At 37.5% G+C, this 23,779-nt stretch overlaps 1 protein-coding gene across 1 annotated transcript in view; it reads right to left on the minus strand.

Moving 5' to 3' along the window:
• Positions 1 to 527: 527 nt before the first annotated feature.
• Positions 528 to 23,779, minus strand: part of ZFYVE16 (zinc finger FYVE-type containing 16) — a 49,623-nt gene continuing 26,371 nt past the window's right edge. The window contains exons 8-18 of the mRNA XM_079791746.1: positions 23,047 to 23,169; positions 22,164 to 22,319; positions 20,968 to 21,192; positions 16,077 to 16,159; positions 15,209 to 15,313; positions 14,665 to 14,812; positions 11,542 to 11,622; positions 9,011 to 9,173; positions 8,037 to 8,142; positions 6,693 to 6,860; positions 528 to 4,425 (exon numbers count right to left, since the gene is read on the minus strand). Coding sequence (XP_079647872.1) covers positions 4,264 to 4,425; positions 6,693 to 6,860; positions 8,037 to 8,142; positions 9,011 to 9,173; positions 11,542 to 11,622; positions 14,665 to 14,812; positions 15,209 to 15,313; positions 16,077 to 16,159; positions 20,968 to 21,192; positions 22,164 to 22,319; positions 23,047 to 23,169 — 1,520 coding nt within the window. The 3' untranslated portion in view covers positions 528 to 4,263. The remainder of the gene's footprint in view (positions 4,426 to 6,692; positions 6,861 to 8,036; positions 8,143 to 9,010; positions 9,174 to 11,541; positions 11,623 to 14,664; positions 14,813 to 15,208; positions 15,314 to 16,076; positions 16,160 to 20,967; positions 21,193 to 22,163; positions 22,320 to 23,046; positions 23,170 to 23,779) is intronic.

A 23,779-nucleotide genomic window follows, 5' to 3' on the forward strand; every position in this document is an offset into this window, starting at 1 on the left:
CGATTGGGCCAGCAGGAGGCGCAGGGGGCGGGACTCAGGGTGGCCGGGGTAGCTGATTGGGCCAGCAGGACACTGAGCTCGCGGCGCCAGTGGCGCCACGAGCTCAGCGTCTGTGTCATGGCTGCCCCGGAGGCTTTCGGAAGGCCTGGGGCACCGGCGGACAGACAGCCGGCTCCCCCGCGATCAAAAGCCAAAGCGGGGGAGCTGTCTGTCTGTCTGCGCCGGCGCAAGGCCTTCCGAAAGCCTCCGCGGCGCTGGAGGCTTTCGGAAGGCCTGGGGCACCGGCGGACAGACAGACAGCCGGCTCCCCCGCGATCAAAAGCCAAAGCGGGGGAGCTGTCTGTCTGTCTGCGCCGGCGCAAGGCCTTTCGAAAGCCTCTGCCGCGCGGGAGGCTTTCGGAAGGCCTGGGGCACCAGCGGACAGACAGCCAGCTGGTACACCAGGTGCATGATTAAATCATGCACTGGGCCTCTAGTACCTTAATAAAGAAATTTAAAAAAGATATATTGTTTAAAAATATGAGTAAATTTATGCTTGCTATTAAAAAAAAGCTCTGTTATCCTATCTAATAGAGGGGATATGCTAATTGACCATCATGCCCTCACAAATATGGAGGTGCCCACAGCCAATAAGGAGGGAATATGCTAATTGACAGCCACGCCCTCAAAGATGTCAGCGCCCACAGCCACAAGATGTTGGCGCCATTCCCCTCAGTCCCAAGGGGATGGCATGTGCACGGCATGGCTGGGCCCGCCCCCAGGCGTGTCCGGCCACTCCACGCGCCTGCCTCCAGAGTCCCCTCAGACCTCCAGCCGCCCAGGGCCAGCCCGAGGCGCAGGCAAGCCTTGGATGTCAGCTGCCTAGCCACCCAGGGCTGGCCCAAGGCGCAGGCAAGCCTCGGATGGTGGCTGCCTAGCCGATGCCCGAGGCGCAGGCAAGCCTTGGATGGGGGCTGCCCAGCCAACACCTGAGGCGCAGGCAAGCCTCGGATGGCGGCGGCTGCCTAGCCGATGCCCGAGGTGCAGGCAAGCCTCGGATGGCGGCTGCCCAGCCGCCCAGGGCCGCCCGAGGCTCAGGTAACCAGGGCTGGCCGAAGCTTGTGCTGCCAGCAGTGGCAGCAGCAGAGGTGTGATGGGGGCATCACCTTCCCCTGATCGCCGGGTTGCCTCCCGCCCCTGAGGGCTCCTGGACTGTGAGAGGGGGCAGGCCGGGCTGAGGGATCCCCCCTCTAATGCATGAATTTTCATGCACTGAGCCTCTAGTTTACTTATAAAACGGTATCTAAATCCAAGCTGTTATAAACTTGGGCATTTGAGATACCATGTCAGGCTACTACTTTTATAATAATTAAATTATAAGGTAAGATATTCACACAACACAAAAGACTATTTTAATCCTCACCCAAGGATATTTTTCCATTGACTTTTTTTTTTTTTTTTTAGAGAGTGTGGACGAGAGAGGGAAAGACAGAGAAATATCGATGTGAGAGAAACACATCAATTGGTTACCTCCTGCAGGAGCCCTGACCAGGGTTCCAGGGCCAGGGAGGACCCTTCAACCAAGGTACATAGCCTTGACTGGAATTGAACCCTTGACCCTTAGGTCCACAGGCCGATGCTCTATCCACTGAGCCAAACCAGCTAGGGCACAAAAGACTCTTTAAAGTAAATTGCCTTATGAGGGAAAGTTTGGTCTTTTTACATATTACTTTTTAGATTTTCAATTCTTGCCTAGACAAGTTTAGTGCCCACCATCTAATAGGTTCTCAGGTTGCCTTCTCATTATTGATATGGTTATCCTCCTGGGTTGTTTTCCAACCACCTAGACTAGATCTATATTTCTATTACAGCAATTACTTTAACTTTGTTAATGATCTGCTTCACACATTCAGCTCCAAGAGGGAAAGAACTATTTATTCATCTTTCAACCAGTGAAGGCTAATAAAGTGCTCTGCAGATAGCAAGAATATATATGCAAAGTTTGTTCAATGGCTGCATAAAACAATGAGCTAGATTTTATTTCACATTTCAAAATTCAGATAAAGAGAGTAGTATTAAAAGGCATAAGACCAAAAAAACATAATTGCAGACTGAGTACAAAGAACCATTTCTATTTTTTCACCTTTAAAGTTTTAAGTACCAATATGAAGAACATGACCAAAATAAGCAACAAATGCATTCAGAGACATACTCTACAAAGAATACTTTATTTACTTTCTTTTTATCCTCACCAGATGATATTTTTCCATTGATTTTTAGAGAGAGTGGAAGGGAAAGGGGGAAGACAGAAACATCGATGTGAGAGATACACATCGATTGGTTACCTCCTGCAGGAGCCCCGACCAAGTCCCGGGCCCCGGGAGGAGCTTGCAACCAAGGTACGTGCCCTTGACTGGAATCTAACCCGGGACTCTTTGGTTCACAGGCTGACGCTCTATTCACTGAACCAAACCAGCTAGGACTACAAAGAATACTTTAAAAGATGCCTCCAAAGGCACATAATTCCAATTTTTATGAAATGTAGATTTTTTCAAAAAACAAATCAAAAGCTATCCCATCATGGAAGAGCCCTCCACCATTTATTTTAAATTCAGTATTCATAGATTGTGCAATAAGTTATATTGCAAAATAAACACACTATATAAAGAAAACATAAATTGAGTTTGATATGTGATTGCTTTTACCTTATACTATTGCAACTAATTTCACAAGTTATGTGTTATCATTTTATTTAATATTTACAACATTTCACACTGTTTTTGAAGCAGCTACTTCCATACGACTGATACTCTCCTCTATACTGTCTTTGGCTAGTACTACAAATGTGATTTAGTAGGAACCATATGACCAATCTGATTAAAATTCTTAACCTCTCCTAACCCAAGACCTCTCAGTTCCTGAGTTATAACCGTTTTTTGGTCTTCAAGTTAAGATACTTCCTAAATATTTTTCTTAAAACAGGGCTCTTTAGTGTAATTTCTTTTTCTTGAGATATACAAGTTTTTTATATAAAAACATATATATTTCACTTAAGAATAAAAAAAGCATCAAAATATGATTATATTTTATAACTTAAATGACAGGACTAACTAAAAATATACTCATTACTCTCTTTTTTAACACAACATTTCTTATTTTGCTGTTTGAAGTAAAGAGGAAAGTTCTGTAATAGTTTTAAATACATAGAATTTAACTTATGTTAATATTCTGTTATAAAAAATAATTACCATATAAAGAATTTAAAATATGCAAAAGTAATTAGTTCATTAAAGTTTATAATAAATATATTAGTGTCAATGAAAATATGTAGACTTGCCAAGAAACTTCTAAGGTTTAAAGGCAAAGTAATAAAAATCTGTTTCATGCTTCATTTTATTGCTACATAATGACTATTTCAAGGGTCATCTGGCCTGTCGTCAATCACTTTTTATATAAGTGGCAAATATAATGGTATACTTTGGAAAGAAAAGAGGAAAAATAATATAGTGCAATACAAAAATATTGCCTATTTATAAATTATTAAAGATTTATAAAACACATACCAAATCACATGTTCTCACTATAAAAACAATATACTTAAATATAGAAGCACAGAATCCTGAAGCACCCACAATTATTTTAAGAATACCCATTTAATCAAGAGAAAACCATATATGGAATAATTTGAGAAGAAAAAGGGAAAATTCTGATTTTAATCCAAACAATAAGAGTTTATCTAGTCACGGAGGTAGGTCTCCACTCCAATTATACAAATAAGTTGTCTGCCTTATTCAAAGAACATCATATTAAGTCTAATATGGAAACTGGTCTGCGCCATTGAAGTATATTTTTAACACTTTAGAAAGTAATCTAACTGGCATATACAGAAAACAGATATTCCCCTTTATGAGGTTACATCTGAAAAAGAGCCTTCATTAAAATCGATCTTGGCATAAAGAGGTATTACTAAGTGCAGATACCTTGGCATAGCATTTAAATAACACAATAAATGCTACAAATTTCTTGAAGACAGAAGTAATCCTTGTCTTTTTAGTATTTTTATTAAGTGTAAATCTTCAAAAACTGGATCGCATAAGTTTTTAGAGATTGAAATTGTGCTAATGATTTTAAAAAGATCATTCCTGCCTTTAAAGCAAAACTTCTGTGTTTCAAACATTAAACATATTTACTTTTAGTGTTCGTGGCATGTTAAGTTTAGTGCTGGAGTTAGTTTTAACAAATCAGTTTGCAATATAAATAATATGATTCACTAATATCTTTTCACTAAAAAAGATTTTCTATAATGAAAAATACTAATTCTATTTCTAATGGTAAACTAGTAGAGTTGGAGGTTCCGCCATGGATCACAGGTATTAAAGCACTATCAAGATCATTTAGATAATGCTGAGGAAGAAGTCGGCCTTCAGATCCTGCCTGAAATTCAACCTGGAAAAAATAATAATAATCTTTAAGTCAACCCTAGAAAGCAATCTTGTTTAGCTCAGCAGATGAATGTAAAATAATTAAACTACAAATATCATCCAGTTTAAGCATGTTAAGAAAATAATTGACATTTTATTCATAAAATATTCTCCTATATTTCTTTTATCCATCTATCACATAAATTGTAATTGTTCCTCCCACATATATCATTAAAATAAAAAAATTGCCAGTAATTCATATTTTAAGTTTCTTCTCAATGAACATGTAAACATGTTGAAGGGCTAGATTTTGAATGATTACCAACATGACTTAAACGCAAACCCCATGGTATTGATAAAAATAATCTTCTTCAAAATATTTTTAATTTGTTGTTGCATAATATTTAATATTTGAATTCAGTGTTGCTGATGAAAATTATATTTTAATTTGCCTAAAGAAATAGTAACAGTGCTTACTCAAATAACACACAAATGTCAGACATTTCCTTGAAAAAGGAACTTTTAACAGTGAGATGAAAATATAAGTTCTTTCCAATAAGAACTCTGAGTATAACACATCTTCACTGAAGTAAATCTTCAGCATTTGAACTCATTCATGTTTAAATAAACCATTCTAAAGAAGAAACTGCTTTGAAATTTATTATGTTGGATGTTGGGAACAGAAATGTGCATTACAATAATACTGGAGTACTATTTTTTACCTATCAAATTGGTAAAGTTCAAAAGTTTGATTACATACTGCTTTGATAAGTATGTGGGGGGAAAAAACACTCACAAATTATGGTAGAAATATAAATTGGTATAACGTCTATTTTAAACAGTATGGTAATACCTATTGAGTACATTTTCGGACCAGACAATTCTAAGAATGTTTCTGATATACTCACACTTACACAAAGGCAAAATATTGTGGATAATCTAAATATCAATCAGTACATATCAAAAATGTATAAGATTCCTATCTAATAAAGAGGGAATATGCAAATTGACCATCACACCATCACAAAGATGGCGGTGCCCAGTCCCCTCAGCCCCGCCGGAGTCCCCCAGTCCTTTCAGCACCGCAAGGGGCGGGGGGAGGGGTCGCAGGCGCATGGTGCGGCTGGACCCGCCCTCAGCCCCCCAGCCCCCCAGGCCAGCCCAAGGCAAAGGCAAGCCTCAGATGGCGGCTGCCCAGCCGCCCAGGGCCGCCCGAGGCTTAGGTAACCAGGGCTGGCCGAGGCTTGTGCTGCCAGCAGTGGCAGCAGCAGAGGTGTGATGGGGATGTTGCTTTCCCCTGATTGCTGGGTTGCCTCCTGCCCCTGAGGGCTCCTGGACTGTGAGAGGGGGCAGGCGGGCTGAGAGACCCCCTGCTCCAGTGCATGAATTTTTCATGCACCGGGCCTCTAGTTAGTTAAATAAGAGTACACTTATATAATAAACTACTACTATGCAACTTAAAAAGAATATGTGGTAATGTGAAATCTCTCTTAAGGAACATTAAGTTAAAGAAGCAAGGTAAAAAAAATACAGTATAAAAGGGGAAATGAAAAGGTCACACACTTACTTGCTTGTACATGCTATAAAATCACAAAGAATACATAAAAATGGGTGTCACTTGATTGTCTCACCAGGAAGAATAAGAGGGAGTATTGAGGTGGATAAAAGGGTTTGGAGTTAAGGATGGAAGGAGATCTTTCCAAGTCTATTAATCTACTGGGCATCATTTACATTGTAGCCAGGAATTAAGGTGCCAATTACATAGACTACAATAGGAATGCTGTATTCTGGAAATGTCCAATGAAGTTGTGCTGCTATGCATACACTTTTAGAGTAAGTTTAAATCATTTGAATATAGACTCTATTCAGAATAATAAATTGAAAAAAAGAAGGATTGTTGTGGAGCAGGGGGTCAGCAAACAATGGCCTGAGAGCCAGTCGGCCCACTGTTTTTTATAACAAAGTTTCATTGGAACAAAGCCGAGCCTATTAGTTCACATTCTATCTACGGCTGCTTCTGCACTATAATAGAAGAATTGAGTAGTTGTGAAAGAAATCATTCAGCCCACAATGCCAAAAATATTTACTGTGTAGCCTTTTACAAAAAAAAGTTTGTTGACCCATTGTGGAGGATAAAGGAGATAATGTACATGAAATGTGTGCACAAACTGATGTTCAACAAATTTCCATTGTCTTCATTCATCCCAAAATAAAAGGTTAAAGAAACAGCTTTTGATTATTTTAATATATGATAAATTTATTTAAAAAATACATCGCAAAAACATGACTCACCATATCAGTGTCAATGGAAACTCTAAGGCCAATTTTATTCATCCCATTGCTCTTTAAAGTTTTCAGGTGAGGGCACAGTGCAGCACTACAAGCCATGGCTATTTCTTTTGCAAACTGGTAACGAGTTGCTGAAATAGATACATCCTGGCCCTTTAGAAAGTAGAACACCTGAAATTAGGAAACAAGTCATGATTTAAAAATGCAACAATTGCTACTTTCATTTCAACATTATTAATAAAATTCTAATGCTAGTGCCATGAATTCATTAGCTTAAGAGCAATTTATATATGAGCATTACACATGCACACACACACACACCATGATCTACACACACAAACAAACCATGATCTATATTATATATAAGTTAACTTAAAACGAAAGGTTATGGAATTTGGAAATGACTTAGCTATTTTTTAAAATATATTTTATTGATTTTTTACAGAGAAGAAGGGAAAGGGATAGAGAGTTAGAAACATCGATGAGAGAGAAACATCGATCAGCTGCCTCCTGCACACCCCCCACTGGGGATGTGCCCGCAACCAAGGTACATGCCCTTGACCGGAATCGAACCCGGGGCCCTTCAGTCCGCAGGCTGATGCTCTATCCACTGAGCCAAACTGGTCAGGGCTGACTTAGCTATTTTTGCCTAAAGTTAGCCTGTAGCAACAAGAGCCTTGTTAACTCAGTTTAGAGAAGGGTACTAATGAATCTACCCTGTAAGATAACCATCCTATAAGGACATTTTAATAAAGTTAAGATTGAATAAAGTAATAATGTTCTATAACTTCTATATCCTCTATAGTTTCTATCTTGTGCATGCATAAAATTCACAAAGAATACATACACAGTAAGTAACACTGATTGCCTGACCTGGGAGGTAGAGAGAGGGTGAGTATGGAGGTAGACTAAGGGTTTAGAGGTCTATAATTTCATGTCCCCTTCTTAATATAAAAGAAACTTTTAAAAATAACTTGTATATGTGATTATAAATTGATGTCAACAAAATCTTTTAATTTTTGTTAAATAAGAGAAAAATGAAAATAATATGACCAAACAATATATTTCTTTATAAACAAAAATGGAAATGCTGCCAATACTTAACTGTGAGCTGGCAGGCAGTGCCATCAAACAATAGCCTGAAATAAATAATACTATGGAAAACCAAATTTGGTGTTATAAAAGGAAGTCTGGTAAGAAATATGTGTCTCAAGATATAATGTAAAAAGTGTAATACGCTGTACTTAAACATTCAGAAGCTGTGTAGTGCAGTATCTCCCAGTTAAAAAAACAAAAACCATATCTAAATCCAGCATGTAAAGGGAAGGCATTTTCTTCCGCAGTTACCTCAGTACACTTTACAATCTTCTCATCAGTTTCAAAATCTGCTTCCAGTTTTATTTTTTCACTTGGAAATCCTTGTAATGATATTCCATCCACAGAACTAATAATACTATAGAATAAAATGAAATACAAAAGAATTATTACTCCTACGGTGCTTCTTATGACATGAATTATTAGATTTGAATAAATGGAATAAGGAGAAAAATTATGAAAGCTATAAATTTAAAACAGCAGTAAGATATCTCAATTACATATAAAATAATTACAACTAGTTTATATTCATTTACCAAGATTTCTTGATGTGTAGCAAATTTTATCTACTTTTTCATATGCCCAGTTCATTCCTGAGGTTTAAAATATCTTAGTCTTTTAACAGAAAAGCTGTCTCAGAAATTTTTTAAAAAATCTATTTTAGAATCCTTTAGCATTAGCCCTCTTCTTTCTTTGCTCCAAAATCCTTAGCGATTCGCAAAAAAAAAAAAAAAGAAAGAAAGAAAAGAAAAGAAACAAACAATTGAAAAGAGGAAGGAATGAATGGCAGTAATATTTTGCAAGGCCTCTAAAGTATATATTATTAAATTCAGTTGTTTGAATTTACAGTGAGTCAGTATAAAAACAGAATAAACATCCAAAGGGAATCCTTTACTTACTTGACAAAAATAGGTATCCTACCACACAAAAAGTGTCTTGCCTTTCTCAGCCCTGGCATCAAGCCCACACTGCTACACAATGGACATATTGTCATTGGCCCCCTCCCATGACCACCCTTCAATAACTGACAGCATCCTGGCTAAGAAAACACACATGAGGCTGGTAAGGCATATGTTTGAAAAAACAGATTGAATTAATTAATTGAAGTATAAGCACTGAAATTCATGGTATAATTCTATATTCATAAAAAAATTTTATTAACAAGATGTTTTTATCCTTCCCTTTTCCATCAAATCAATTACATTTTAGTAGCAAAAAGTTCCTACCCTTTGTTTCCTTTTTCTTCAGGATCTACCCAGCAGATGTCCACATATTCTCTCAGGTCTACAGCATCAACTTTCCCACATGTAATCTTAAAGTCTTTTTGTTCTCGTAGAGCTAGCCGCAAGCCATCCATGGTCTCTGGAGTTATTTGCACCATTAAGCCATCTGAAAATGAGTTATGTTTCATATTTATTTTACTAAGTATCAATTTATATGTCTAAGCCATAAAATTTATACCAAAATACAAATGTATTTTATTCTTTGCAAATTTTTTTAATCATCTGTTAAATCATTTTAATCATTGTTTTCTATTAGGAAATAAAACTATTTCACAAAGTTAAGGATTCATTTTTTAATGGTAAATAAATTTTTTTAAGTGAATGGTTAAAAATTTTCCACTTCTGGCTGTGATACCAAACTAGCTCTTTCATAATAACCAACCATAAAACTAGACAAAATGTATGAGGCAACTGTTTCAGTAGTAGACAGTAGGAAATGCAATACCGTGATCCCTATAGGAAAATTCAACAAATGAGCCCACAATTGCCCAGGCAAAGTCTTGGGACAATGTCTACATGGTGATCCATTAAGCTACAATGGTCCTACTGGCTTAAAAAGCCAGAAATAACAGACTGGAGAGTCCTTGAATCTGAGGTCAAGACACTAAGAAGGGGCACCAAAAGACTTTGTGTAAGGGTCACTTTGCGTCCTTGGACTAGAACTGGGGAAGAGCGCTGGAGGTTGAGTTCAATTAGCAATAGCCGATTACTTAAGCATGCCTACATAATGAGACTTCTACAAAAATCCACAAATATCAGGGTTCATGGAGCTTCATGTTGGGGAACACATCAAGATGTTAGAAGGGTGATGTGAAGGAAGGGTGGTGGTACACCTGGAGAGGGCATGGAATCTCCATGACCCTTTCCCCATACTATGCCCTGTGCTTATCTTCCATTTGGTTGTTCTGAAGTTATATCCTTTATAAATGCTTTATTATAAACCAGTAAACATAAATAAAGTGTTTTCTGAGTTCTGTAAGCTATTCTAGGAAATGTTTGAACCTGAGGAAGAGGTAGTGGGGTCCTCTGATTTATAGCCAGTTAGAAGTATAAGAAGCCCTAGACTTCTAACTGGTATCTGAAGTGGGGGGCAGTCTTGTGGGACTGATCCCTTAACCCAGGTGTCCTCAAACTTTTTAAACAGGGGGCCAGTTCACTGTCCCTCAGACCGTTGGAGGGCCAGACTATAGTTTAAAAAAAACTATGGTGTGGGATGGGAATGGGGGGACGAGGACAAATATGTGATACCTTAATCAATAAAGAAATGAAATAATAATAATAAAAATTTAAAAAAACACAAAAAAACTATGAACAAATTCCTATGCACACTGCACATATCTTATTTTGAAGTAAAAAAACAAAACAGCAAAAACACCCGCATGTGGCCCGCGGGCCGTAGTTTGAGGACGCCTGCTTTAACCTATGGGGTCTGTGCTAACTCTGGGTGGTTAATGTCAGAATTGAATTGTTAGACACCCAGTTGGTGTCAGAGAACTAGAAAATTAACTGATGTGAGGGAAAAAACCCATACATTTGGTGTGAGTAAAAAACCTCTCTCATTGGGAGAACTGAATCACTGATGCTAGACCAATTCCTATTCAAATGCAGAAAAATGCCAATGGGTCCCTATCTGACACATGCATATTAAAGGGAGAGCTTTAAATCTTTTGGAAAACAGGAGAACATATTTTTAACACAGGATGGAAAGATTTCTTAAATAAAAAACATTAACCATAAAAGATTAATAAATTACATTGTATTAAAATGAAGACTTTCTATTAAAAATACACTATAAAATGGTGTAGGAAATCTACAATTTATAAAAAATATTTAACTATAAATCAGAAAAAGATACAAAACGGGCAGTCGGACATCCCTTGAGGAGTCCCAGATTGGAGAGGGTGCAGGCTGGGCTGAGGGACACCCCGACCCAGTGCACGAATTTCATGCACCAGGCCTCTAGTATTTAATAACAGTGAAAATACGCCATAGTTGCTGGCAACAACATGGATAAATTTTAGAGACATAACATTGCATGAAAATAGTAAGCTCTATAAGACTGTGTAAAGAATGATATCATTTTTATAAATCTCCCAAATAAACATAAACAATATATTGTTTAGGCATATTTTTATACAGTGTAAAAAAATTAAGCAAGAGGATGATAAACAATATTTAGTCTGGTAGTTAATTTTTGGACAGAGAAGGAAGAAGGTGTAAATAGATCCAAATATTGATCATGTTTTGGGGCTGCAGAATGATTTCACAGAAGTGGTACTATGGAGTTTATGACTTATAATTTACATATATCCTTTTACATGAATATCAAATATAGTTTCAAAAAGAAATTTGTGGTACTATGGAGAATATGACTTATAATTTACATATATCCTTTTACATGAATATCAAATACAGTTTCAAAAAGAAATCTTTACACCTTTACATTAAAACAATCTTAAAGATGAAACTCCTACCTTCAACTATGCTGGACTTAGCAAGAAATCCTGAAGATGATTTTAGAGCTCCATTGAATACTACAAAACTTGCACCTGTCACTGATAAAAAAAAAATACAACAATTATGTTTTAACCTGCTCTATTTTATGTTATATGACATTTGTTAAATATATAATGTGGAGCATGGCACATTTTAAGTACCTGATAAATGTCATGCCCACACCACTTAAATTAGAAAGCTAATAAATAAATAAGAAAAATATTGCATACAAGTAAGTTAATGGTTGTATCTAATAATTGATGGACAGTCATATTAATTCAAATGTTTGTGTTGCCCTAGCCGGTTTGGCTCAGGAGATAGAGCATCGGCCTGTGGACTTGATGATTATCGACTAAAATTACAAATACATGTATTCTTTTATGTACCAACTAGAGGCCTGGTGCATGAAAATGCATGCACTGGAGGGGCGGGGGGTCCCTCAGCCCGGCCTGCCCCCCTCTCACGGTCCGAGGCTTGTCTGCACCTTGGGCCAGCCCTGGGTGGCTTGGCAGCCATCATCGGTGGCTTGCCTGTACCTTGGGCCGGCCCTGGATGGCTGGGCAGCCACCATCCGAGGCTTGCCTGCTCCTCGGGTGTCACTGTGCAGCCGCCATCCAAGGCTTGCCTGTGCCTCAGGCTGGCCCTGGGCATCTGGGCAGCCACCATCTGAGGCTTGCCTGCGCTTCAGATGGGCCTTGGGTGGCTGGGGGGCTGAGGGGACTGGGGTACTCTGGAGGTAGGCGCGCAAAGCAGCCAGTCCCGCCTGGGGGCGGGCCCGGCCGTGCTGCATGCCTGCCACCCCGGTGGGGCTGAGGGGACTGGGTGCTGCTATCTTGTGGCTGTGGGTGCTGCCATCTTTGAGGGCATGGCAACAATTAGCATATTCCCTCCTTATTGGCTGCGGGCGCCGTCATCTTTGTGAGGGTGTGACAGTCAATTAGCATATTCCCTCTTTATTAGATAGGATTCCATTTTCAGAAATTAATGGTATGGATACAATGGTATTCATAGTATTCTATATAATAAAAGGCTAATATTCAAATCAACTGAATGGTGGAATGACCGGTTGCTATGACACAAACTGACCACCAGGGGGCAGACACTCAACCCAGGAGTTGCTCCTTAGTGGTCAGTGTGCTCCCACAGGGGGAGCGCCACTCAACCAGAAGCCAGGCTCACGACTGGCGAGCGCAGCAGCGGTGGCGGGAGCCTCTCCCGCTTCCACGGCAGCGCTAAGAATGTCCGACTGACAGCTTAGGTCCACTACCTGCGGGGAGCAAGACTAAGCTGGCAGTCAGACATCCCCCGAGGGCTCCAGGACTGCAAGAGGGCAAAGGCAGGGCTGAAGAACCCCCCCGCCCCCTGAGAGCATGAATTTCGTGCACCAGGCCTCTATTATTTTATAAATAGCTAAGGACTGGTAAAAGTTATCTCCACCAATATAAAGGACAATTAAATTAAGTACACATATACTAGTAAAGTGGAAAGTTATGTAGAATGTGAAAATTCTTTATATACTAATATAGAATAATGTCCAAAGTATGTTAACAAAAGAAAAAGCAAGGTGTAGTCTGGAACAAATGACTTATTTAACAAATGTCTCAGAAAAAGATGTACATACTGAAACTGAAAATACTGGTTTGGTTGCCTATGGGGTGGAGCAGAGGGTAGCCTGAGGGTCAAGGAAAAAGAGACTTTGTACTATAAATATTTATATCTTTTGAACTTACACCACATAAATATAGTATACCTATTCAATAAATATTAAATAGTTGTTAAATTTTAATGTTAAAAATATCAGTGACATGTTAAGTGAAAACAACACAATACAAAAGTATAAATATCCAGTATTATATAATCTATTTAACACAGATATTAATATAAAAAGGAAATACAGTAAAAATATCAACAATGGCTATATATTGGCACTTTTTTCTTTTACTACTTTTTTCTTCTTTTGCTACTTTTTAAAAAAATATATATTTTATTGATTTTTTACAGAGCAGAAGGGAGAGGGATAGAGAGTTAGAAACATCGATGGGAGTTAGAAACATCGATGAGAGAGAAACATCGATCAGCTGCCTCCTGCACACCCCCTACTGGGGATGTGCCCACATCCAAGGTACATGGCCTCAACCAGAATCAAACCTGGGATCTTTCAGTCCGCAGGCCAACGCTCTATCCACTGAGCCAAATCAGTTTTGGCTCTTTTGCTACTTTTAAAAACATATTTTCCAAGCTTATTACAAATGAGTATAAATTACTTTTATAATAGAAGAAAAACTGTATTAGCTGACAGATGTTAGAATATTTTAAATTTGTTATTTTATAATAATGTATTATTTTTATGGAATACGTACTTCCACATAACTTTCCATTGGTTAGGCTCTCTACTGCACGGGTTTGGTAATCTAGCAGTCACTGAGGTCATTCAACCAGAACTGAGAGTCATGTCACTCAGACCTGCTATGTACTCTACCACCTTTATCATTTTTATATCCCTAACCACTTCAGTTTTATAAATTATTCTACATTCTTATCTATCCTGTGCTCTCCTTAATTAAGAGAGTTGGAGCAAAACGCATGTAAAGGTGAAAAAATCTCATTCAAGAGACAAATAACTGGGGGGTGAGGGGTGGGGGGAAATACTCTCACCATATGGAACATACTAAGCCTGAATATCTGTACAGTGTTCCAAGTCTTTAAACCTAATGTAGCCTAAAAGAAAAACAGAAATCAGAAGCAATTTTAAAATATTTTTGTGTGTTGCCTCGTAGGAGTGGCTCAATTGTTGAGCATCAGCCTATGAACCAGGAGGTCATGGTTCAATTCAGAGCACATGCAGGTTCAATCCCCAGCAGGGGGTATGCAGGAGGCAGCTGATCAATGATTCCCTCTCATCATTGATGTTGCTATCTCCCTCTCCCTTTATCTCTGAAATCAATATATTCATATACATATATGTTTGTGTAGATAAAATTTTAAAGCATGTTTTATCACTGTCAATTCAGCAAACATGTAAAATATATATATTTCCCCTTTGAAAAGAATTCTATTTATTGAGGTGGTTTAATGGATCAACACTAGGAACTGACACTCACCTTTTCTAGGGTGGCCAGTGGCACTGTTGGCCTGTGTCTGATAAACTCCATCATTCTGTACACAGACTAGATGAGAATCTGCTTCTGTACTAAAACTAGCTCCAATGCTAATGACATGCTCATTAGAAGAATTTATTACTTTCATTACCTAGGGAAAAAACAACACTCATTTAGAAACACTTTTACTATTTCATGCCTTTATTAGTTACACTAATTCAAAGAGTCACATTTCTGACCAGCTTCATAAATCTCAAACTTTGGTCTGGAAAACCCCCAAGAATGTGATAGAAACAAATGTATTAAGATAAAATCACCTCGATGCATAAAACAGTAAAAAAAAAAAAAAAAAAAGAAAGAAAGAAAAAGATGAATAGAATTAAACAAAAGCCTTGTTAGAAAGCAAATCTAAAACTTCAAAAATAATATATTTTGCCATTATATATTAGATAGTCTGATTCAAAACAAACATTTAATTGACATACTTCTAAGGAAATCCAATGTTCAATAATTATCTTCAAAATTTTAATGAAGCAATTATACTTACATCGTTGTATTTTTTCCGAGGTATTTTTATGCAGCTCTTCCCCATTTCCATATGAATCATTAGCTGATCTATATTATGCAAGGTATACTGGTAATTTCGAAGGTCCTATATAAAATAATGACATTTCCATAAACCTTAAACTACTATTCCTGCACATTTAACCATTCATTAAATCCATTCAAAGTATCCACCATTTTAAGACTTGTGATACATAACTGAAAATGCCATCTAAAAACTAGTACTAACTTATAAAACCAACTAATCCAGCTACTCCACGGAGTAGTAAACAATATCATTCCCAGGAAGAATTCTATAGTATTTGGGGGTGATCTCCTCTTTCTATTTAAAGATCGTTCAAATAGGTCTTCAAACTGAATATTATAAATAAAAGTAAGTCCACTGAAATACTTTTCTCTGGTAACAGGCAAACACAAAATTCTAGAAATCTGAGGTGGGAGGGAACCTGAGATATGGTCTATTCCAATCCTTCCTAAAGCAAATGAGGAAACTTAGGCCACACTTTGCTCACAGTCACCAAACTTACTAACTTTACAAACACTTTTACATCTTGAAAAGCTTCAACATCTGTGTAGATCTCACATTACATAAATATGTAAGCACTCCAGCAGAATGAATTGAAAGGCAATTACAATCGGGTACATATAAATTAGATGTGCTCTAAAAAGCAATTCATTAGAAAGAGCCCATTTGTGTTAAATGAACTAGGATATATTTATAAGTAAACTTTCATTATACCAAATATGCCAAATTAAAATAGGAAAACATACCAGTAAGTGTGTACAATTTACTAAACACATTTTTAAAGTAACAATATAAGAACACTTAATAAAATAGCTCAATTACTCACAACAAGTAAGTTCATTATAGTGTGTCCTATCTCTCCAAAAAGAGGTTTTCGGCCTCTGATACTTGTTAGAGGAGCAGGGTATGCTATACATAAGAAGAAAGACTGGTTACTGCCAAAAAAGCCCACACAAACAAACACAAAAGAGTCTTGAATGTATTACCTTTAATTTTTATTTTTCAAACAGTATGAATAAATTACCCCCAATCATTTCTTTGGGGAAAATTAACCCATACTGAGTACTAATCAGGTGTTGCATTAAACTGGGAACTCTGCATACATTATCTTATTTAAACTCTATAACAACCTGATGAAGCAAGTATATCTACCCCTACTTTACAAATGGGAAAGTAGGTCACTAAGTTAATGTAACATACATTTGAAATTTGGTTTGCCTGATTCCAAAGCATTTAATCTTTTCAGTATATGTTTCCACAAAATTATGATGGTTGGAAAATTACAGTAATTGGCTAGAGCCCCCTATCAAGTTCTGAATTTAAAGAAAAATAAGAAGAAATAAATATATTAATGGCGTGTACAACTACAACTAATATTCAACTGTGCTAATTTACAGATTTATATAGTAAACTTTTATAGTTCCTGGGTCAGCATGATAAAAGGAGTACACAGAGTCAGAGAAATCAACGCAGAGAAGGATAAGGGACATGGAGCCTGTCACCTAACAACTTTCCTCTTTCTTTAAGGCACTGTAAATACTGCACACCAGAAAGAAAAAGGTAACTTGCTGGCAATGTAGCAGGACCTCTGGAAGGAAAGGAAGGTGAAAAAGGAAGGTAAGACTATTTCTATGATGATAAAAAGCAGGTACATTTTTAACCTTCAGCTTAGGTAAGGAGCAAACCTCTCTAATACCTACTATACAAATACTAGAGGCCCAGTGCATGATTAAATCATGCACGTGTAGGGTCCCCTAGGCCTAACCTGCCATCCAGGCCATATCCACTGCCCCGCAAAGCCTAGCACGCTCCGTGGACACTGCTAGCAGCCTGCTCCCCGCTTTTGATGGCAGGGGGTCCGCTGGTGCTGGAGCGGACACACAGCTCCCCGCTTTCAATCGCAGGGGAGCTGGCTGGCTGTCCGCTGGTGCACCAGGCCTTTCAAAAGCCTCCGGCGCGGCAGAGGCTTTTGAAAGGCCTGGTGCCGGAGCAGACAGACAGCCAGCTCCCCCGCTTTCGCTCCCTGCTTTTGATGGTCCGCAGCAGGACGTGGGCTCGCTGCCCCAGAGGCCCCTTCTGTGCCGCAGCACAGCCATGGCGCAGACACTGAGCTCGCGCAGCCGCTGGCGACGCGAGCTCAGCGTCCCGCCGGCCCAATCAGCCACCCCGGCCACCCCAAGTCCCACCCCCCCGTGCCTCCTGGCCAATCGTGGGCATAGCGAAGGTATGGTCAATTTGCATATTTGTCTATTATTAGGTAGGATAAGTTCTTAAAATCCTAAGACAACACACCTGACATTATCTATTTTCAAAACTTAAGTCAGGGGAACTCACGTCTTTGCTATTACATGTTTTGTGGTGTTTAACCTTTTGCACTCAGATGTCGAGTGTGACTCGACACGGTTAGCATTAGAATAAAGGAATCGAGAAAAAAGCAAGCAAGTGCAAAGGGTTAAAAGGATAAGTTATTTGGAGGACAGGGGATGTTGACTAGAAAAAACATAAGACATAGTGGTAAGTGACATTAAGGTAAATGCTGACTTTTTACTTAATCTCTTACGAATCAGGGAGCATCCTTGTAATTTGATAGAGGTAATTTTATTTAAAACTATTTTCAAAGGTTCTGACTTAGAATTACATCCTGTCAGTTTCAAAGGGACCTCACAAATCATCTAATCCAACATTTAACCCTTTGCACTCGCTTGCTTTTTTCTCGATTCCTTTATTCTACTCGGGATTTAATTTTTTAAATACCCCAGATTTTACAAAGCACAGCAATAGAATAAAAAACTGGAGTTTCTTTTCATACAAACTTATTTATTTGGATTTTTTTATATTTCAAATTATTGATACATTCAATACAATTCGACATACGAGCTGCTACCGATGCTAACCGTGTCAAGTCACACTCGACATCCGAGTGCAAAAGGTTAATGATATTTTAACCAAATGATCTCAACATAAAAGCATAGATACTCCCCATTTGAAAATTACTAATTTCAGACAGTTATTTTCAGTTTTTAATCATGGGACTCAACTTCTGTCATTAATTTTTACATATGTACATTATCTCTATTGTAGAGAGCACCTGGGAAGGCACATGGGCATTTCTTTAATTACTGTCAGCTGAATCCAGTGGCACTGGCAAAGCCACGTCCTGGAAACAAGCTCTGCTAGAGGCAGGACTGTTGTCAGCTTGACCTTCAGCCCAGGTGCCAGCGGGTGGGTTTTGTTATTTAAATCCAGCCAAGCACCAGGAATGCACATAATCTCCTTTGTCTTGACTTTTAGTAAAACATCCTGTTTTTTGCTGTATAAAATAAACATGCTGTATTGGCTCGGGGTCACTGTTCCTGTCCCTGTCAGAGGACAGTGGTCCCACCCGGCCCCAGCTTTTTCCTTCTATCTCTGTGTCTGTCTCTTTCTTTCATTTTCTCAATCCCCAGCTGCCCCTACTCAGGAACTGGACCGCTCTCTAGCCACGCTGGATGCGGAAAAGAGAGAAATATTTACACTCTATAACAATATAAACACACACACACCACACTTCCAAGTTCATTCCTAAAGAGGCATGGGCACCAACACCACCACAATGCTAGTCTATCCAAAACCCAGCAGAACATAAAGAACTCAGAAAAAATAGCTGAGTCTAGTTAACTTCTATGTATAACTGCTGATATGCCCTCATCACTACTAAATAGCTACCATAGCTTTGCAGCTCCAATCCCTGTGTATCTTTTTAGAAGTCCCTCATTTGCCCCATGATTTTCCTTTCAGTGTGTGAAAACAGACTTGGTATCTAGAAGTGATACAGGCCCAATTTACAGATTATGTTACATAATTACTTGAAATTAGCTAGTACAAGTATACTAATCTAACGTTCCATAAAAATAGCATTCAAATATTAATATCAGAGACAAAATATTAGGTTGAATGGCTGTAACACTTGGCTCAGAATGAAAATTTTTAAGTTCTTCAGTTTACACAGCACAAAACCTGAGATAAAAGTTAAAATTTGTTACTTTTTTTAAAAAACTATATTTTATTGATTTTTTACAGAGAGGAAGAGAGAGGGATAGAGAGTTAGAAACATCGATGAGAGAGAAACATCCATCAGCTGCCTCTTGCACACCCCCTACTGGGGATGTGCCTGCAACCAAGGTAACATGCCCTTGACCGGAATCGAACCTGGGACCCTTGAGTCCACAGGCTGACGCTCTATCCACTAAGCCAAACCAGTTTCGGCAAATTTTGTTACTTTTTATACAATTTAATAGCATCACATACTTAAATCCTAAATGATAAGGACCCCCCCCCAAAAAAAAATCACAGTTTAATAAAAATTTGCCAAATAGAGGAATTTAGTGAATCTCTCTCTCACTGAATTTGTCCATTTTGAAATAGTAAAGGTCATTTTATAATCTTCCTACATTTAATTTTCCTCCAAAAATACCTATTAAATTATATTAGAATGAAATGTATAAAATTTCATTAGATGTACTTCACATGCAATAAATAAACAATTTCTTTTTTAAAAAAAGGAGAAAGAGCACTGGCCAGTGTGGCTCAGTTGGTTGGACTGTTATCCCATGCACCAAAAGTTCTCAGGTTTGCCGAAGCTGGTTTGGCTCAGTGGATAGAACGTCTGCCTGCGGACTGGAGGGTCCCAGGTTCGATTCCGGTCAAGGGCATGTGCCTTGGTTGCGGGCACATCCCTGGTGGGGGGTGTGCAGGAGGCAGCTAGTCGATGTTTCTCTCTCATCGACGTTTCTAGCTCTCTATCCCTCTCCCTTCCTCCCTGTAAAAATCAATAAAATATGTTAAAAAAAAAAAAAAAGTTCTCAGGTTTGATTCTGGGTCAGGGTACATACCTAGGTTGTGGATTCGCTCCTCGGTCAGAGAAAACCAATCTATGTTTCTCAGATCTATCTTCCTTCCTTTGCTTCCTTCCTTCCTCCTTCCTCCTGCCTTTTCCCTCTCTCTCAAATATATATATATATATTTTAAGTTTAACACTAGAAATAATTTCAACTTGGATATAACCATACATATAAACCTCTTTAGAATCTCCAATTGTATCAAGGGTAGATATGTAAAGATACACACAAACTCACACTCAAATATACACATATACTAGTATTATACATAAATGATACAGTCTATATCACTTTTAGATAATAAGCTAAATGTCAGGAATATAAAAATAAGAAAAAGGGACCTCATGCTTAACAAAGATGGGAGCCACTATTTTTAAGTATTTCCTTCTCTAAAAATAGTCAACTCTTGATTATAGTCAGTAACTGAAAGCAGTAGCACTGATAATCCAAAAATCCTTTAAGTTTGACTCTCTAATGTACACAAATGGAGGGGGGCAATAATTTGTCTTCTTAACACGTAGGCAACATAAAATGAACTCTCTACAGCACATGCTTTTAAGAAAACTTAAAGTTTTTGTGGGTTTGTTCTAAAATTTAAAAAATATATTTTAAGGTAAGTTTATATAATAATTATGAACATCTAGAAACTTCATGACATATCAAGGTTTTGTAGACTAATTTGGTAGTAGAGGAGGGTTGTTTTGGAATTTTAAAAGTACAGTGAAACAGAAGTGGTTCCATTAATCCATTAAAAATTTGATTTTAATGATACTCCTGAATTCTTGTTTTACATTAGTCTATTTGAACCTATGAAATTTAACTTAATATTCTAAAACTTACCTTTATATTCTGCACCCAATCTCAGCATTAAACGCATAGGGAAAACCTTTGCCCAGGGAATCTCTAGCTTCTGGATAAGAATTCCACAAAGAAAAGGATTACTTGGTAAGGGGAGATCATCAAGTTTCTGAAAAGTGGGTGTAATAAATAGGAATCCTCCATGGTCCTTGCTACCGAGAAAACTCTCAGTAAAGGTAATATTGTCCAAGTTTTCTATGTATTTTCCTAGAAATAAAATCATTTAAAAAAAGATTTTAAGTTGTTTAAAGAGGCTTTCTGAATTTGAATGTCCCCATATAAACTTGCTTATATAAAGGCAATGTAGAATTTTTTTTTTATTTCCACTCTAGAACACACATCTATTCAATACCTTGTGTGCACAAAGCTCAGTTATTCCTGGAGATAGGAATAACCATAAACTATTTTAAAAATTTTCTCCTTTCTGTATCGTCAAGTAAAATCAAAATGTCCCCCCAATCTTATACAAACAGTAAGAAAAACATATAGACACATAAAAAAGAAAGAAGGCAATAAATAACATAAAGAAGGCAAATATATTTTACTTAAAAAATTTTTTCAAATCTGTGTAAAGACACTAATCAGATAAAATGCTAGCTTTAAGGAGACTGAAAATGGCCCTGACCGGTTTGGCTCAGTGGGTAGAGCGTCGGCCTGCGGACTCAGGGGTCCCGGGTTCGATTCCCGGTCAAGGGCATGTACCTTGGTTGCGGGCACATCCCCAGTGAGGGGTGTGCAGGAGGCAGCTGATCGATGTTTCTCTCTCATCCATGTTTCTAACTCTCTCTCCCTCTCCCTTCCTCTCTGTAAAAAAAAAAAAAGAAATCAATAAAATATATATATATTTTTTTTAAGGAGACTGAAAATGATGATTAAGAACTAAAAAAGCAATAATCTCTTCACAAAATGAATCTTTAGTACAGTTAGCATAACCAAAAGCATAAATGCCTTTAATTAATTTGTCCATCCCCTAATCTAAGAACTTGTATGCATGCATATAAGCATAACCAATGGACACAGACACTAGGGGGATGAGGGCATGTGCTGGGGGGTGGGAGAAGCCAGGGGGAGGTCAATGGGGGAAAAAGGAGACATGTGTACTACTATTTGTAATGCTTTAAACAAAAAAAAAATAAATGAAAACAAAAATAAACAGTTCAAAATAAAAAGCTATATACCTTTTAGAGCATCTTTATATATGGAGATAAATAGTCTGAAGATGTCCTTAGGAACAGTATCTTCATTTGGCAAACATAACAATAGAATAATAATTTCTGCCTGTCCCAAGCCATGTAATCCATTGGTTGAGAAGTACCAGTATTTGTCTGAGGAATCTTAAGTGATAAAAGCATACAACTATCAATTTCCACTTCTATTAACCAAAAAAACTAAATATAATTGTCTTTTGCATGAAGCACAATTTTCAAATTCCTTATTTTTCCAGAGTTCTCCTCACAAAAACTTTGAATTGCATAAGATTAATGTAAAAAAGAGAAAAGATTATCTGATGGAGTCAATTAATAAATAACACTAAAATAAAAGATGCACTAATATGATTAAATGTAGTGGGTAAGAATTAGGTTAGTTTCAAAGAGAATGAAAAGCTAAGAGATGCATTGTTGAGAACTGAGGATTATTTATTACTGAAGATTATTTACTTTCTTACTTTTAATTAGATCACAAGTAATTGACTTTAAACTGTCTTTATTGCTACTAAATCAGGATTCTTGCTTACCTCAATTACCAAATTTCAATTTCAATTTCGCTAAAAGCTAAATGAATGAAATGTATTTAATTGTATCATGAACATCAAAATACAGCTCAGCTATAAGCCTTAACATAGGACTTACTGAGGGACACTAGTAAAAATCTGTAAGCTTGTATTTTAAGTCCCACTGAATATAAATTTGCAAAATTTATTTATATTCATATTTGACTAAAAATCCCAATATCCAGTGCTGCTTATTTTCCATGATTGCCAGTCTATATTGAACCTAAAGATGTAATTAATTCAGAAATCCTGCTTACCAATTAGGCAAAGAAAGATGAATCATTACTTACAAAATACTAACTTGACATTCACGAGTAGATTAGCATTTAGGATAAATGTAACTGGGTGAAAAGCTTTGTCTTCAAGAAGCAAAATGATCTGCTCATGAGATGGGTGTTCTTTTACTACAGGCACTAAATCATGAAAATAACATATAATTAGAATAAATATGACATCCTGTTAAATATGCTTGCAGTGAAAAAACAACAGATTTATAAATCTACCAATGGCTTGAGCAAACTTAAAAGCAAACATGTTCCATAACGTCAATCAGTATCCTAGACAATTGTTATATACTTATTTTTACTTTTCTATGTATGTAAAGAATTAATACTGTAATACATATAAATCCTGATATGTTGTGTATACACAAAAATGTTGATTAAACAGCATATTTATATAATTTTAGCACCTTTAAAATTTTAAAACAAACATTTTTGTAAAGTGGATTCTAGTCTGCCAGCCACTCCAATTATAAATTCTGAAACTTACCCTGGTACAATGCTGGGAAAGTAATCTAGACCCAAGCTGTACATGCTGCTTGCTGACATATGGCCTATGCCAGCGACAAGTGGCAAAAAAAAAATTTAAAAAAAAATAAATATCTTGACAATCAATAGAAAAATATCCATGGCTTGCAAATAACAGGGCTTGAAGGTATTTTTGCCACTATAGCCAGGTTTATGAAATAGCACCTACTGACATAAAGAGGTCTAAGCTCCATTCCCCTACATTGCTATGCAC

Source organism: Cnephaeus nilssonii, assembly GCF_951640355.1.
Source record: "Cnephaeus nilssonii genome assembly, chromosome: 2".
NCBI lineage: Eukaryota > Metazoa > Chordata > Mammalia > Chiroptera > Vespertilionidae > Cnephaeus > Cnephaeus nilssonii.